The sequence below is a fragment of the Silurus aristotelis genome, assembly GCF_946808225.1.
Source record: "Silurus aristotelis genome assembly, chromosome: 29".
Taxonomy (NCBI): Eukaryota; Metazoa; Chordata; class Actinopteri; order Siluriformes; family Siluridae; genus Silurus; species Silurus aristotelis.
This window is the reverse complement of record NC_139602.1, coordinates 5,335,250-5,352,749: the sequence shown is the minus strand read 5'-3', so window position 1 is coordinate 5,352,749 and position 17,500 is coordinate 5,335,250. Positions and strand designations below refer to the sequence as shown.

Sequence of the window (17,500 nt, the reverse complement as noted above, 5' to 3'; positions counted from 1 at the left end):
CCCCCAATTATGATGTTTCTGTGTAGACAAAACTATTTTGGTTCCCTATTGTACAGAACTGTGAATATAAACTGTTATAATGAAATTACATTAATGATAATTATATATATATCAATTTAAACATTTTGAACCTTCTGTATTAAATAGATAAACCTGCGTGTTGTGTCTCTTAGTATCTCTTCATATTATTACTAGTTATAAAAATAATAATATTAAAAAAATAAAAAATAACAATAATCATCATCCTCATATTAGTATATGTGCGCAACACTGTGTGTGTGTTTATATGTGTATATGTTTGTGTGTTTTTAAAACTGATGATTCGTGTGTGTGTGTGTGTGTGTGTGTGTGTGTGTGTGTGTGTGTGTGTGTGTGTGTGTGTGTGTGTGTGTGTGTGTGTGTGTGTGTGTGTATGTGTTTTTATTGTCTGAAGGACCGCCATGACGGTGTACCGGGCCACAGCTCGCGGCTCTCCCAGCTCGGCTCGGTGTCTCAGGCTCCGTACTCCAGCGCGCCGCCGCTCTCGCACGCGCCTTCCTCGGATTTCCAGCCACCGTACTTCCCGCCGCCGTACCAGCCGCTGCCTTACCCGCAAAGCCAGGACCCGTACTCACATGTAAACGACCCTTACGCCCTGAACGCGCTGCACCAGCCGCACCAGCAGCACCCATGGGGCTCGCGCCAGCGGCAAGAGGTCGTCGGGGAGAGCGCGTCCCTGCTGCCGCAACCGCGGGCCTCGCTGCCGCCGCAGCTCTCCGGACTCGACCCGCGCACCCGGGATTACTCTTCCTCCGTGCGCCGACCGGACGTGTTGCTGCACTCGGCGCCGCACAGCCTCGAGGCCGGGATAGCGGACAGCTTGTCTCTGCACGGGCTCACGCACGGCATGGACGACACGCACGTGAGTCTCGTGTTGTTGTTTTTTTCCTCCTCGCTATTTATTTATTTGTAGCCTTTAATTTCCATATATATTACCCACACTAGTTCTCAAGCATAATTATCAATCATATTAGTATTTATTTTGCATTAGAATGTCATTCATCCTCATTATATTCCCATAAAACTGATTAAAGCGAAATGACAAATTATAAGTGTAAACCATAAACAAATATTGAAGTCGGTGTGATTTATTTAAACGCAGGCCCTACTGTGGTTTGTGTGTTTGTGTATGTGTGTGTATGTGTGTGTGTGTGTGTGTGTGTTTCTTATTTAACCCCGGGGCACATTTGCAGAACACGCACACATACACACACACACACACAAACACAGAGGCAATCTCAAAACTCCATGCAATTTGTATAATACATGTCTCTAATTTGTGTAATGATTATAAATGCATTGCTCACTAAACCCCCGACACGCCCTGTGTGTGTGTGTGTGTGTGTGTGTGTGTGTGTGTGTGTGTGTGTGTGTGTGTGTGTGTGTGTGTGTGTGTGTCAGTATTACTGTCCATGAGCAGGTTTTAGTGTTAGTTATTTTACTGCGGAAACTCACGTGAGATTTATTATTGATGATTGATCAGTGTGTGCTCTGGAGTGCCGCAGGTTTTGTGTGTGTGTGTGTGTGTGTGTGTGTGTGTGTGTGTGTGTGTGTGTGTGTGTGTGTGTGTGTGTGTGTGTGTGTGTGACCCTTTCATTTCATATTTTATCACAAAAAACCCATATAGAATAAAACCTACTAAAATACAGAGATTGTTCTTAGACTCATCTTCGAATCCAGACACATTTCCCTACAAAAACAAACTGATCATTAAAATCTGCTGCTGTAGCGGAATTTGTGTTTTGTCCAAACTCGATGCTCAGTGTAAGAAGGAGTGTGAACACTCAAGGTTTCTGCTCCACACATGATTCCAGTCTAAGCTGCTAAATTCTTCTAATAAACTCTGACACAACAAAAACACTACATTAATGTCGGGTTTTGTTACGTTTCTGGGGCGCGAGTCGGAAATCAGACTCACGTGGTGTTTCCTCATGTTTCCTCATGTTCTTCGTTTGTTTTTGTTTATTTCACTTCCGCTCGGTTTGGAGTCTCTGAAGCTGAAACATCGTTCATGTCAAGCGACACGAAACAAAGAAAAAAGTTTCTGATTATACCGTGTGTGTGTGTGTGTGTGTGTGTGTGTGTGTGTGTGTGTGTGTGTGTGTGTGTGTGTGTGTGTGTGTGTGTTACAGGCTGTAGAAGACGCCAATAACAGTGGTATGCACATCCTGGATCAGTCCGTTATCAAAAAAGGTACCGTGGGAAGTAATAATATTAATACTTGTATTTGTTTATTCCAGACATTTTTTCCAACCTTCCATACAGTTTTATTATTTGCTCCCAATATACACCAGTCTGTTTGTTGTTTATTCCCATTAATGTTCTGTCAACATTTGTTTATTAACCCTAAGCTATAGAATGACTGTCAGTGTTAGTCATGGTCATTCGTGTACTTCCTTTACTGCTACAATAATAATAATAATAATAATAATAATAATAATAATAATAATAATAATAATAATAATAATAATGACATAAAAAAATTTGTGGATTCATTATTATAAAAGTGGATTTATTATTAATGCACTATTTTTTCTAAATGCCCAAATATCATTTGTTTTTATTTCCTACAACACAAGAAAAAAAAACATAACATCTGAACAATATCTACTTAAAGCTGTGTTTAAAAAAAAAAAGCTTTTTATTGACGTTTTTCACTGTCTATAAAAAACGTATTATTAAAAAAAATTATCATTATTATCATTATTATTATTATTATTATTATTATTATTATTATTATTATTATTATTATTATTATTATTATTATAGAGATAGATTGTGTTGCTTTTATTTTCCGTACTTTTCACGCTCAGCCCGCGCTCCCAGGGCTCGAGGTAAAATATGTCCGGTGCTCGAGACGTTTGACGGTAATGTAGTTAACTCTCTCTGTCTCTCTCTCCCAGAGGACGGATATTAAACAGCGGCCGTCGTGATGGATGGAGATTTCCCGATCTCACGAGCTCGTTTAAAGCTCATTTTGTCACACACACACACACACACACACACACACACACACACACACACACACACACACACACACACACACACACACAGACACACACAGACACACACACACTTACATACTCTCACACGCGCACACATACATACTCTCACACGCGCACACATATGCGCGCGTTATCCCCGCTGAGCTCGTGTATCCGCGGGCGCGCGCTATCGACACCGTCTTAGAACGACGTTATAATGAGACGTTCGGGGCTTTTTTATTTTGACGTTGAGCGCGCGCGCTAAATGACCGAAGGGCGTAGTTGTTAGTGGAAGAAAAAAACGTGGCCGGGGGGCGATTTGACGCCGGCGCGAGTCAATCAACAATCAATAATTAGAGGTTTGAATGTAAAAAGAAAAGGAGGGGAGGGTCCATGTAGTTAATGTAGTTAAAATTATTCTAATTAGGTTAAAGGTTGGGGTTAAAGATCAGTCGCGGGCGGAAGTGATGATTTTTTGGTGTGGGATTTTTTTTATTATAATTTAGATCAAATGTTTATTTAGGATAAAAAAAAAAAACTACTATTGATTTCTAACAGTCGCGTAATTGTTTCAATTTAAAAAAATGTACTTTTCTTGGATTCAATTCCAAAAATAACACCAGACTCAATCCTCGCTTTTATTTTCATCAGGTTTTGGCCGCAGGGTTTGGAAATGGAGCGTTAAACAGTATTTCCTGTCTGAACAAAGCGCCAAATTAATAAGAGATATCGAAAATGTTTTAGATTATAATGATAACAAACATGTCATTTAGGCGCATTTTTACCAAACGTCAGCAACAGAAACATTCGTAAAAGAATTTACTCTACTCACTCATATATATATATATATATATATATATATATATATATATATATATATATATATATATATATATATATATATATATATATATATATATATAACACGCAGGGATCTGCTCGGCGCGCGCTGCAGACGGAACCCGTGACCCGGTCGGAAAAGGGCTCGCGCTTGCCTTTGTGTTATTACAGACGCAGACAGACTTTGTGTCCTCTCTCGGGCGCTTGGCATGAAGATAAAAAAAACAGCAGTAATAAATAAATAGGTTGTGTTTTATATAAATGTATTTGACTCTAAAGCAGACCTTTGACCTTTAAAAGCTGCATTTCCGGTTATGCAGTTGTGCAGAGTGCGCGTGGGGTCTGGCGCAGGATCTGAACCAAAACGAGTTTAGAGTTTTAATTCAAAAACATTTTGAAAACCCTAAAAATTAAATAAACAAACATCAGACAAGGACCAAAAAATAGAAAAAAAAAACAGCTTTCAAAAAGACAAAAAAATTTAAAACATTTTTTCTTCACTTAAACGTGAAAAAAAAAAACAGGCCACAAAAATCACGTGGAAATACATTTTTAAATAGGAAAAGAGAAAAGCAGAGGACTGCATGGATCGGAATGTTAAGACCTTGAATTAGAGTGCGGGGAGTTCACGTTGTGAAAAGGAGAAATTGAAAGTAGTGTTAAAATACACTTTCACTGACTTTTCTAGACGTTTATTACGATTTTCTGCAAAAAAAATAAATTCAAATTACAGAAAATGGAAATACTCGATGGGGCACGTGTGAAATGTGAAGGTTCATATTCAATAATGGACAGCTATTAACTAACCTTCACGCTGTAATTACACTGGTCCATTGTTTTTCAGTAGGATCATCTGAAATTTTAAGTTCAATCCTAAAATGTCACTCAGTCCCAAGTGTCCCATATCCCATGAAGTCATTTAGGCAGGGTGTTTTATGACCCCAGAAGCCCCCCCACCCGATAACCTATATTTCACAGGATGACTTTTTCTAATCTCTGTAGGCCATGTCATTTAAACCGCTTGCTAAATATATAGACAAGTAGACCGGATGATATTATGCTATTAAATAACCGTTTAAAAAGCCTCCAGAATCAGGGACCCATCCGGGACATGTGAAGACAGGCAGTATGATTTATTATAATCAGATATGGATTACATTTCTAGGCGACTTTTGTAAATAAAAAGGCGTGGAAAAATACACGTTCATGTAACACAAGGTAACCTAACGAAACAGAATAACACAATAGAATCGAATGCAATGTAACATAGTCCACGCTCACATGAAAAACAACGAAATGTAACATATTGTAACAACATAACACTGTGTAATTTCACTTAGTATCGTGTAACGCAACACAGTGTAACAAACTGTAACACAAGTTCGCGTAACGCAGTGTAACACAACACAGCACAGCATCACATGCCGTTTTACAAATAAAAATCACACAAAAAATAAGCGTTTTTTAAGTATATATAAAAACGCAACACTGTAAAAGTTCAAAGTTCCCAGTAAGTTTATGATTATTTTAAATACTAATGATTTAATACATATATTCAGTGTAGTGTATTATAATTTATCACAGGATATCGATTTACAATCATCCTCCTCCTCATCATCATAATCATCTAAATCTTTACTTAGATTTATTAGACTTAGAATAGGCGATATGAAAGGCTGATCATCATCATCATCATCATCATAATCATCGTCGTCATCATCCTCTCATATCGCTGAGTCCAACCCCTCCTTAGATTAATACGTGTACAACTATATTTATAACAATATATATTTTATTATTTTATATTTGGAGACTTCTTTATATATAATGATTTGGTTGTGATTGTTAGGATATTTCTTGCATGTTAGATTAAATTTCCTGTTTTTTTGTTCCCCCCTCCCCTCCCCTCCATCCATCCTCCAGTCCCGATGCCGCACAAGAGCGTCACGTCTCTGATGATGAGTAAAGACGGTCTGATCGGCGGCGTCACCGTCAACGTGAACGAGGTGTTCTGCTCGGTTCCTGGCCGCCTGTCACTGCTGAGCTCCACCTCCAAGTACAAGGTGACGGTGGGAGAAGTGCAGCGAAGACTCTCACCGCCCGAGTGCCTCAATGCATCACTGCTCGGCGGCGTGCTCCGCAGGTGCGTCACTTCCGGCTTCATGTCTATTAAATAATCTCAAACAAACTACAATGTTTTTACTTTCTACCTCATGGTTTCAGCACGGAACTCGTTAATCATAGAAACGTCTAATAAAAAACTTTGTTAAACTGAAACCCTACGTGAGGGGTCACGTGGTGTCTGATCAGATCATGTGTAAAAAAAAATAAATAAATAAATAAATAAATAAATAAATAAATAAATAAATAAATAAATAAAAAGCTTTCAGAATGAAATTAGTACCGAGCTGGTGGTCCCTTTGCCCTCTAACCATTTGTGTATCATTTAGTTGGAAATGTGAATTCAGTGCACCTTTAAATATCCTTATAGTGTTTGTAAGTGTGTAAGAACGTAAAGTCTATTACACAATAAAGATACTAAATAAGTAAAGAAAAACCACATCTGCTGAGAAATGTGCCCTTCACACGTTTATTTCTCTGAAAAAACTCGTGCATTTATGACTTATAAATGATCCTTCACTATGGTTCTGTATGTAACTACAAAACGAACTTTTTAAAAATTATATTAGTTTTATTGGATACTACTGGAATATATCCTAGAATATAACAAAAAAAAGTATTTTTATGCAGAAAAAAAAAGAAGAGGCAAAAACCTTTAGAGCAACAAGACCTTTAATGGGGGGAGGAGGGGGCACATCCACTTCTGAGTTATTAGATTAGTTTGCAGTTTTAGTTCATTGTTTAGAATAAAAGTTAAAAACAGAGTCAGAAACTGAGTTAGAGACAGAGATAATAATAGAGAAGCTATGGCAGAAGGTAAGTTCAGTATGGAGGTGGAATGTTCTGAGGGCAACTTCTAGAGCTCGAACAGGGATTTGTAGGTTACATCTGTTCACAACTGTAGTGTAAATAAATGGCAATTAAAAAGAAAAAATAAATAGATGACAGTAGTGTGCTTAAATAAGAGTTAAACAAGAATTGAAGGAAGTAGATAGAGGGTATATTATAATATAATATAAAATAATCTCTGACATTTTTTTGAAGTCATCTTAACTAAATATTATTTATTAAAATCAGATTTTTTTCCCCATGTCCGTTTAAGACTATGTTTTTTTTTTAATGAATGAATTAGGAATGGACACCGTTATTCCTTTAGGAGTTATTCCATGTTAGCTGTAAGAGTGTGTGCTGTACAGGAAGAAATTAATTCCTGATATAAATGTTAATAAATACACTCATAAAGAGTAAACAAGGTGATGAAGGTGTGTGTGTGGGGGGGGGGGGGGGGGGCACCGGATAGTGCGATTGTAAATCATTTATTTTCTATAACTGTGCACTTTATATATATATAAAAAAAAAGACTGAATAAACAGAAACTGATTACTTATGAGCAAGTTATGAAAATAGATAAGATCAGCTTCATTTCAGCATTTCATTTAGTCCCATGCGTTGAAGTCATCGAGCTTTTCCCTAATAATAATAATAATAATAATAATAATAATAATAATAATAATAATATTAATAATAATAATAATAATAATAATAATTTTAAACAGAACCTTCTTGGTTTTCAGAGCGAAGTCGAAAAACGGCGGAAGATCCCTGAGAGAGAAGCTGGAAAAAATCGGACTGAATTTGCCCGCAGGGAGACGCAAAGCCGCCAACGTCACTTTGCTGACGTCACTAGTGGAAGGTAAACATTGAAATCGCTTTATTTCAAGTCAAGAAGTGTTTGTTGTCATTTCGACTATATAAATCTGATGCAGTACACAGGGAAATGAAACAACGTTCCTTCAGAACCCTGGTGCTCCACAAAACAACGTAAAGCTACAAAACAGAAACACAGAGTTAAAGACTGAGTCCATAAAGTGCATCGTGTGCAAACTGGTGCAAACAGTGCAACACAAGACAGTGTAGGACAACACAAGACAGTGTAGGACAACACAAGACAGTGCAAAGACAACACAAGACAGTGTAGGACAAGACAAGACAGTGCAAAGACAACACAGGACAGTGTAGGACAACACAAGGCCGTGTAGGACAACACAAGACAGTGCAAAAACAACACAAGGCAGTGTAGGACAACACAAGACAGTGCAAAAACAACACAAGGCAGTGTAGGACAACACAAGACAGTGCAAAGACAACACAAGACAGTGTAGGACAAATACACAAAACACAAAAATAGCGCCGCCAGAAACCCTACTGTATTATATAGTGGAAGTTTACAGTATTTTGTTTTTTGTTTCCTTTTTTTTATCACTCACGTGTGCAAACTTTAAAATAACGTGGAGTTTTCAGGGCAGCGCGAATAAATGTGCAGAACGAAATAGGCTTCTGTGTTGATCATATCACACGTTATAAATGCGTTTATAAACAGACTAAAACACGTATGGAGCTGCATTTGCTCTTACTTATTTTTAAAATATTTAATACCCGAACATTTTCAAATGTCTCTGAAAAACGTGAGAAAAGTCACTTAGAGACAATTTAACCCGAGGCCAGTAAACTCCTTAATCTCTTACGTAATGAGAAACACAGTGAAAATCCGCTTTGGTTTTACTGATGTCTGTTCGACCACCTGGGATTAAAAAGCAGGACAAAATAGATAAATGAATCAGATCAGAACAATAAAACAACAAATGAATACAAATGATGATGACTGGAGAATAAAAAACAAATCTAGAGCGAAATCAGAAAAATTAATCGATACTTAGATGTTTCTTATTTTCTTTAAAAAAAAACAGATTTGAAAATTATTATTATAAAATAAAATAAAAATAGTTAAGCCTAATTCAGTTTTTAATCACAGCTCGGAATAGTGACATGCTGTTCCCCTTGCTTAAATTTATTATTTCTTTGGGTTTTGTTTTTTTGTCCTTCACCAGGAGAAGCTGTTCATTTAGCACGAGACTTTGGCTACATATGTGAAACAGAATTCCCCACCAAGGCCGTGTCTGAGTACCTCAACCGGCAGCACACCGACCCCAACGAGATCCACGCACGAAAAAACATGCTGCTCGCCACAAAGTACGTCCCGTTTCTTCTTCTTCTTTCTTTTTTTTTTACTCATCTCTTTCTGTAATTATCATCCTGAGATGTTCCAGTGTAAGGAAAAGTGAGGGGATGTACTGCAGCAGTGAGTAAATGTTGAGTCTCTATCCATCATAAAACAAAAAAGATCTCCCGTGCTGCTTATATGGTTACACGCTTAACCGAGTGGGTTTTCTCTCTCTCTCTCTTTTTCTTCTTTTTTTTTTGACACGTTAAGCTGGTTTCTAATGAGGCAGAAACCAGTTCCCTTTATCCGTCTCAGGCCCGCGTGCGCTGGAGAAACTCATTATATTTAAAGTGAAATGTTTCAAGCCTGAAAGTGCCAGCTTTTCCCCTTGAAGTTTCGCCCTAGGGTCATTTTTAACCCCCCCTTCATCCCGCTCTCTCTCCCCCTTTCACGGTCTGTCTGTCTGTCAAAAGTCAGTCATCCCCCTCCTCCTTCTCCTCCACCACCTCCTCCTCCTCCTCATCCTCCCTTCCTGCACATGCCTCAGGGGCCAAACGTTCTGTCGTTCAGAAATGAAGAGAGAGAAAGAGATGATGATGATGGTGATGGTGATGGTGAGTGGACAACAAGGCGGCTGTTGTTGTTGAAATCGAATGTGGGTCAAAAAAAAAAACGTGACAAGCCTGGACAAGTGCATGATGCCACATAATGGTGTTTTTGCACTGATCTGCCAACGATGACCTTTTTATTGAACAAGAACCTTTTCATATATATACATATTATTTAGGTATATGATGGATATTTCAATAGTCTTGAAAGCATAAAAGACTCCAGTTTCCCTTATGGTAACAATAATAATAAATATAATCTTTATGAACATTCAATACGATTACTTCCTTGTCATTGTGACCAGCATTATCATCAACATCATCATCATGTTCATCATACATCACTTCTTTCTGATGCCACACTTCATATATAATCCACTTCAAACCCTGCAGGTTAATGATTTTTCCCCCAGACAAAATCTCCCCTGTATGATCCTGATGGGTTTCTCGTGCTGATCGATGACACGAGCGATCTAAATTGTTAGCAGAACACGGCAAGGTCAAAAATGGGCTCGCTAACGTTTCTCTCGTATTTCCTCCCAGCTCGAGGCTATAGAGCCAGAGAAATGTTCAGCAGGAGGTTTGTTAGTGGAATAAATGAGTGATAGTTTTTTGATCAATTCATTTGGCCACTCATAATAATCATTAGAAGTGAAAAGTGGTTGTGGTTTTTTTTTTTTATGTTGTTTGCTTTTGAATGGTTTATGAATGGTTTAGATGTGCTTGTAGAACTCAAATCTGAAACAACAACATGGCTGCTGCTATGTTGCCAAACATTTCTATTCCATAATGAATCCTTAAAAAATTTGTTTCACCACTTTATCTGTTTAAAGCTGTTTTGAGACAATGTTCATAGTTAAAAGCGCAATACAAATAAAAATGAATTGAATTGAAGTTTTATTAGAAGATAAATATAGATGGATTTTTCTGAGGCTACGATTGACTGAACATTACAGTTTCTGTTTTTCCCTATTTCTTTTATAAATATTTTATTATTTATTGTTCTGTACATTAAAGATGAAAGATAAAATATAACTTTTTTCATGTTGGCACATTATTTTTCATTATTATTTACATATTTATTTCATGGCAAGTTGGATTATCTTCTGATTTTTTACAATTTCAGTCACAGTCATGAACCTTACATTTGAACAAAAATGAGAATGAACATAAAATAGTTGTTTTACATTCTAATTATCCCAATTCTGATCAAGTTGTGATTGGATTTTAGATCATGCTGAGTAACAGGTTTTAAGATATTGGTTTATATACTGTGAATAATAACTTTGTTGTGATCACATCTTTTGTTAGACATTGCGTTGTAATATTTGAGTCAAATTGCCTGCTCCTGAAACATAATTACTTACTGAATTACCTCAGAAAAAGATATTTCAATCTCATAACCTTATGATTTGAAAAAGATTGAATATTTCTGTATTTAGGAAAGAGGGAAGATTGTATTACATAAATATTGGTCACATTTTCAAACACTAAAATGTGCTAGAATTAAAGAAACAACAGAAATATGTGATATAACGTCATTTGGTTGATGTGGCCTTGGTGGTGTTGATCCTCATTTCTGAATTGTGTTGTTTTAATCAACTTTTCTAAAAAAAAATTGTGAGATTTTAATCTAAAGTTGTAATCCAGAACGTTTCTCATAGATGATTAAAACGTAACAGATTGATGGTGTAAAGTCGCAGTTTCTCAACAAACTCTATATCCAGTGTGAGGTCACTTTTGGATATTACTTTGCAGGTTGAATCACAAAAGTCTGCAATTTATTACTCAGAAGAATTTCCCTGAACAAACTCTCCATGCAAAGTTTTAACAAGAGTTCTTTATTATTATGCCCATTATGCTTAAAAAACTTTTCTTTTTAGAGTTGAATGTTAGAACTTATACTTTGTGGTTGTGTGTTAAACTCTGTGAAACTTCGGTCACTTACTCATAAAGTAAAATGCACTTGGTCATCATTGCGCTGTTTCTTTCCACAGTATAAGCCTTAGGGTCTGGAAATGTAAAGTAGGATATGAGGTTAAAGACTCCACTGTTAGCTGAACAGGACAGGTGTTTGTGAACAAATTTATCACCCAAGTTATAAAAGCATCATCTGAACAAACCAATATTTATATAAAATGATATTCTAGATAAAGTGATTTTTTTTTTTTAAGTTGATCTTTAGCACACTGTTTGGAATAAGAATTAGTTTTATATCCTGGCCTGAATTGTATGTTTTCTTTAATCACTATCTGAAAATTTAATTACTGTTATGATTGTAATGATCATTGAGTTTGAGGGACATGTAGTAATGAGTTTTACTGACTTTCAGAGACATATAGTAATCTCTTCCTCCCATGTCAATCACAGCAATATTAGCCAATCACAGGCATTTGTGAGCTCATTTTTGTAGAAAATGTCAAATAGCAATTTCTTCTAAATGTGTTGTTTATTATGAGCTAAATAGCTAAATGTCTTGGAGATCCTTCAGCCTTTTCATTAGCTGGATCATGCTGGGAATTCTGAATGGTTGCAACCAAACTTTTTACTTTCAGACTGCAAACAGATGTCCCAGGGTATGTTACCATATATTGCTTACAAAAGTTAATATGGTGTGTCTTTAAACCTCAATTAGTCTCAAAGTTAAATTGACATGGTTTGTGTCTTTTTTCCTGAATTCTTTCCCCCTAATTTGAATTCAATAACTCACAGATACACATGATTGGATATTGTGTTGCTGTGATTGAAAAAGACTGTTTCTGTTTTTCTGTTAATTGCAAAGTGAAATAAAACGTCAAAACATTTGTTAATAGTGTGAGATGGCTTAGGGATCATCTATTATCATCTATTTAACTATGTTTATGTAACTATTGAACTATAACCATGGTATAGTGTGGCTTTATATATATTTTATTTTGTGTAACACTACAACGTAATCATTTACTTGTTACACTTTCGAAAGTTCTACTTTCAATACCTGAGGCTCAACTTTCACTTTAATGGATAATCTCACCTGTATGCTGTACATATCTCACATTAACTTACTGATCATGATGAATATTTCTTTCATTTCTATAGAAAAAGCTCATGACTGAGGAATTTACGTCACATGGTTTCTCAGAAATATGACAATCTGCATTTTTGGAATTTTAACTAAAGATGCTGAGGGTTTATATAGGTTTAGCTGCTATAACATAATTAAGGAAAGAAACTAGTTTCAAAGACATTGTAAAACATTACAGTAAACGATGAGTGGGTAAAATGTGATGTGTTAAAAGGTCATTTTAACACCACCATGTTGTTGATTATTTTTCCATAATAGCACAACACAGAGTGCATTCTTCTTTATATAATCTCTGAAGATTCAACTGTAGAAATTCGCAGTGTATAGGTTTCGAAAAAATCATTGCGTCTGATGTTATTTAACTTGATAAAAATTCTCGATTAAAGATCAGAGTTTTCTCATGTAAACATCTGTGGATGAGATTAGAAAATCCGAGGCAGAGGAATCTCTTCTGTTACAGTCCAATGACTGTAAAATGATATGAGGCAGTTATTAAATCCAGTTGTTTTTAGCAAATAATTATGACTGTGACAGATTTTGACAGACTCTGTATCTGACTCTGAGGTTGACTAACTTTAATTCTTAGTCTGATTTGGACTCGTTCTGACATTAAAACTGAGATTAACTTTGTTTTTTCTTTCTCACTCCTGATTCTATGTGACTCTGGCCATCACTCTGATGGTGACTAATTCTGACTCTAACTCTGATTCAATTATTCTGATATTGTTTCTATAAAATCTGATACCACATTCCCAGAAAGTTCCCGTAAAGGATGCTTGGCCTCTACCTGTCAATCTAAATGCAGAAGTCAGGCTTCTCACTCTAAAAGGCTACTCCCTTCTTTAACTGATGTCATTGCCTAAAACAAATAAACAATCTCATACGATGATATTTTATACACTGTTCCCTTATAATGTTGCTTTCCAATGATGTTTAAACCATTTCTGTCCCTCTGTCTCTTTTCCACACTCAGGCAGCTATGTAAGGAGTTCACAGACCTCTTGGCGCAGGACCGCACTCCACTCGGGAACTCTCGTCCGACGCCAATCCTGGAGCCGGGCATCCAGAGCTGCCTCTCTCACTTCAGCTTTATCACACACGGCTTTGGCTCACCGGCTATCTGCGCCGCACTTACCGCGCTGCAGAACTACCTGACCGAGGCGCTCAAGGGCCTTGATAAGATGTTCATCAACAACCAGACCTCCAACCGGCACACTACGGCCGACGGCTCGAAAGGAGGAGAGAAGGATGAGAAACACAGGAAATAAGGCACAATGTCAAAAAAGGAGAAGAGGCTCAAAGTGCAGCGCTTATCAGATGTGTCCAGAGATTCTTTGTACTCAAGATTTATGATGTTCTGTTTTATGTTCTTGTGAGGGGGGGAAGAATGGGATGGCACATCGACAAAGAGGAAAAGAAAAAAAGGAAAGTGGAGGAAAGATGTGAGGAACTTGACACTCATGCAATGCCGTCATTATTCATGCGAGACTGGTAACATTTTGTCGTAAAGATATTAAGGATGAACAACAGACGAACACACACACACACACCCACATCTCATTGAGAAAATGGCCACTGCTTCACTGTGCAGCCTTTAACCAGAGACACTCAAGAAAGGAAAAGATGTTGTTTTGAACAATGCTCGGTGAACTCAACACCAGAACCCTGTTTAACTCCCCAGGCTGTGTTCTCGCTCTTTCATTTGCTTTATGAAGGCATGACTTGTAGACTCTAGTGTTTCTTTTGACCAGTGAACTACTTCAGAGTGTTTATACAACTGTAATTCAATCTTCTTAGATCTAAATATAGGAAAATGCACCGTTTTCCAATTTAGCTCGCAATTAATTGAGTTGAAACCAGAGACCAGGATTATTGCTCATTATATCAGTGTTAATTTGAACCAGTGGGTTTTCACTATATCTATAATCAGATGCCATCATTAATCTGAGTCTGGGTTTATCTTAAAACATCACTACTTTAACACCCAACATCATCTCACGTATGTGTTTTATTTGAATTCATTATACAATTATACAAGGAATTCGCTAAGGAGTTATGCGCCAGAAACACTGATTTGAGCATCACATCTTGAGCTACACACTGCCTTTTTAGTCTTTTTTAAAAAGTACTTGTTACAAATTAAAGACATTCTGACACATGTAAAGAAAACCCTCTATACACACTTTGTATGTATTGCAAGTACTGAATCAGTGTTGGATTGGTGTCTATTTGGACAACATGGAGGTGTCTATTTAACACCACTCTCAAGGGCGTCTAGGAATCAATTATAAATATACAGTGGGATCCAAAAGTTTTTTTATTTAGAGAAAACCATTCACTATCTTTCATTTTCCGTATTAAACATGTTAGTGTTGAATTGAACAATATATATATATATTATTGGGTTTGTTTTTCATCTTAACTAGTCTCCTCGACTATGAGTTCAGCAAGTGATGAATCAGCATGTAAACACAGCAGCACTGGGTTTTGATGTTTGAAATTGCTTTGATCACCATACTTGAGAAATTCACCTCTAAAATCTGTACACTTTGATGTTTTTAGGGAGAAAAAAAATGTTAACAAGGTTTTTACTTGAACGAACAACCATGTTTTTATTTCCTACTTTGTATGGTTACAATTCAAACACTGAAAAATAAGTAGTTCCACATTTTTACTTCTACCGAATGCATCATTCTTTTTGTTGTTTAGAATGCAATCGGATGCTCTCACACACAGATCATCAGGTTTTATACGATTATTGTCATTAAATCAATCGACAGCAGGACTTAGAAAGCAGGAATATTTTCAAGATTTGACTTTCTGTTTTTATACTGGTAAATTAAAAGACGAATTTAAAACAGGAGCAGACTTTTGAACTCACTGTATTTAATGGATCTATTAATGGACATATGAGTGAGGGTCCAGACTAATACCCTTCTTCTCAGCATGCACATATGGGCAGATTTAAATAAGAAATTTTCAGAAGAATGAAGGTGAATGTCAAAGTTTTAAACAAACACAAACCTCCTGAGCTTCAGTGTTTATTGCTCATGCATCACAGTCCTGATGTACAAACTCATTTCCTTTTTTCTTTTTCTTTTTTTTTTACATTTTAACCTGAGCTTCATGACTCGAATTATTCATATCCTTTCTTACGAGTTATTTAATACTAGTTTTGTGATCAAACATGTTGAAAGATTTTATCCAGAGATGTTATTGAAATGTACACTGAGGCCCCCCCCCCCTTTCTCATTCTGTCTTTCTTTCTTTCTTTCTTTCTTACTTACTTTCTTTCTGCGAATGTTTTCGAACAAAAGCTCTGCCAGACCGGACGTCTCTTCTAATTTATGTTTGTATGTATATATATATATATATATTTAATTTATGCCTAATTTATGGAGGAATGGAGGAATGTACATAGGAGCAGCTGGCTCGTCTGTCTGTGACTGTGTCCCATTGTGCGGGTGAACGCTCGGTTTATAGATACCATCTTGTATTATATAATTTTATTTTGTTTATTTTTTTCTCCCCTTGTTTTTTTTTTATTATTATTTTTCATAGGCAACTCGTTATATGGTGAAGGGTAGAATTTGGTTCTTTGTCCAGTGAATTTTCATTTATATACCGAAATAAGGAATAAATTATGTGTTTTATTGTAATGTCGGGTGTAGAGTGCACGTGCCGGTGGTTTTTATTTGCTTAGCATTATTTACATTTCACGCAAATTATTAATCAAAATAATGCGATTTGCAAAGCGTCATTTAGCATAAAGGAGGGAGAATTTCTATAATTGGATTTCAGGTTTCACTCATGCTAATATCCACAAAAAGACCATTTAAGTTATTGATTTAGATGTTTTTTTTTGTACAAAGAATAAACTATGAAATCACATCTAGGACCCAAAACCTCTACCGAATCGACTGGGAAAATTAAATATCGATTATTCTGTACAGATCGGTCAAGTTTTTATATATATAATTATCTGCGGTGAAGCTTAAATGATAACATCTAATCTAATGAGTCTAATCGAAAATCTATTGTGTCATGCTGATGACCATCAGATAATAATCCGGATTTTTTTTCTAACAGGGATTAGTAACAATGCTGACCTTTAAAATAGTCCTCACGCCATTCCGTTTGAATCAAATCAAATATTTCCGAGTCGATAAAACAAAACGAAAAATAATTAAGAAGAAACAAGCAATTTGAAGTCATATTTGGTCTGAATGTTTTAACTCTTGGCATGCTGCGACAGGAAAAAGTTCAGCCTGGTATCATTCATTCCCAGAAGAACATAATGGGGAACATACTAAACTTTCACTTTTCCAAAGATAAAAGTACCAAATTGCACTCTTTCTGGACCATCATAACGCTTCAGAGGTACAGGAGTGATCATAACGTCCATCCTATAGATTAAATCATTTTTATTTATATGGAAGTGAAACACAACAATAAAGGTCCAAAAGATGTTCCTGTGATGGGACGAAGGTAAGAACGAAGGCATTTTGGCACATTCAGAAAAATGCTCAAGAACAGATTCATGAAAATAATAACAGAAAACAATCATAGTTTTAATTCAGTATAAAATGCACAAAATCCAGGAAAAATTTTGTGTTAAATAAACTGTTTGTTTATGTTTATTTAAAGGGATAAATGTACCACACGTGCACCTGAAATCTCGTGGTACCTTGTGTGAAAGGTGATGATGCTCTTCATGAGCGGCACCATCACATAACAATCTGCAGATAATAATACACTGCACCGGAGGATTCACGGTTGTCATGCAGGCTACACTTCCGGCACTCCGTCGTGACCTGACCTGCCTTTTATTAGGGCCCCACCG

At 36.5% G+C, this 17,500-nt stretch overlaps 2 protein-coding genes across 3 annotated transcripts in view; one reads left to right on the top strand and one right to left on the bottom strand.

Moving 5' to 3' along the window:
* Positions 1-16,316, top strand: part of tfap2b (transcription factor AP-2 beta) — a 19,050-nt gene extending 2,734 nt beyond the window's left edge. For both annotated transcript variants that reach the window (XM_083534882.1, XM_083534883.1), the window contains exons 2-8: positions 434-901; positions 2,172-2,232; positions 5,787-6,006; positions 7,559-7,677; positions 8,873-9,014; positions 13,631-15,520; positions 15,651-16,316. In XM_083534882.1, coding sequence (XP_083391008.1) covers positions 434-901; positions 2,172-2,232; positions 5,787-6,006; positions 7,559-7,677; positions 8,873-9,014; positions 13,631-13,925 — 1,305 coding nt within the window. In that variant the 3' untranslated portion in view covers positions 13,926-15,520; positions 15,651-16,316. The remainder of the gene's footprint in view (positions 1-433; positions 902-2,171; positions 2,233-5,786; positions 6,007-7,558; positions 7,678-8,872; positions 9,015-13,630; positions 15,521-15,650) is intronic.
* The window catches only part of LOC310722600 (uncharacterized protein), a 1,041,764-nt gene that overhangs the window by 766,782 nt on the left and 257,482 nt on the right, over positions 1-17,500 (bottom strand). The window lies entirely within an intron of this gene.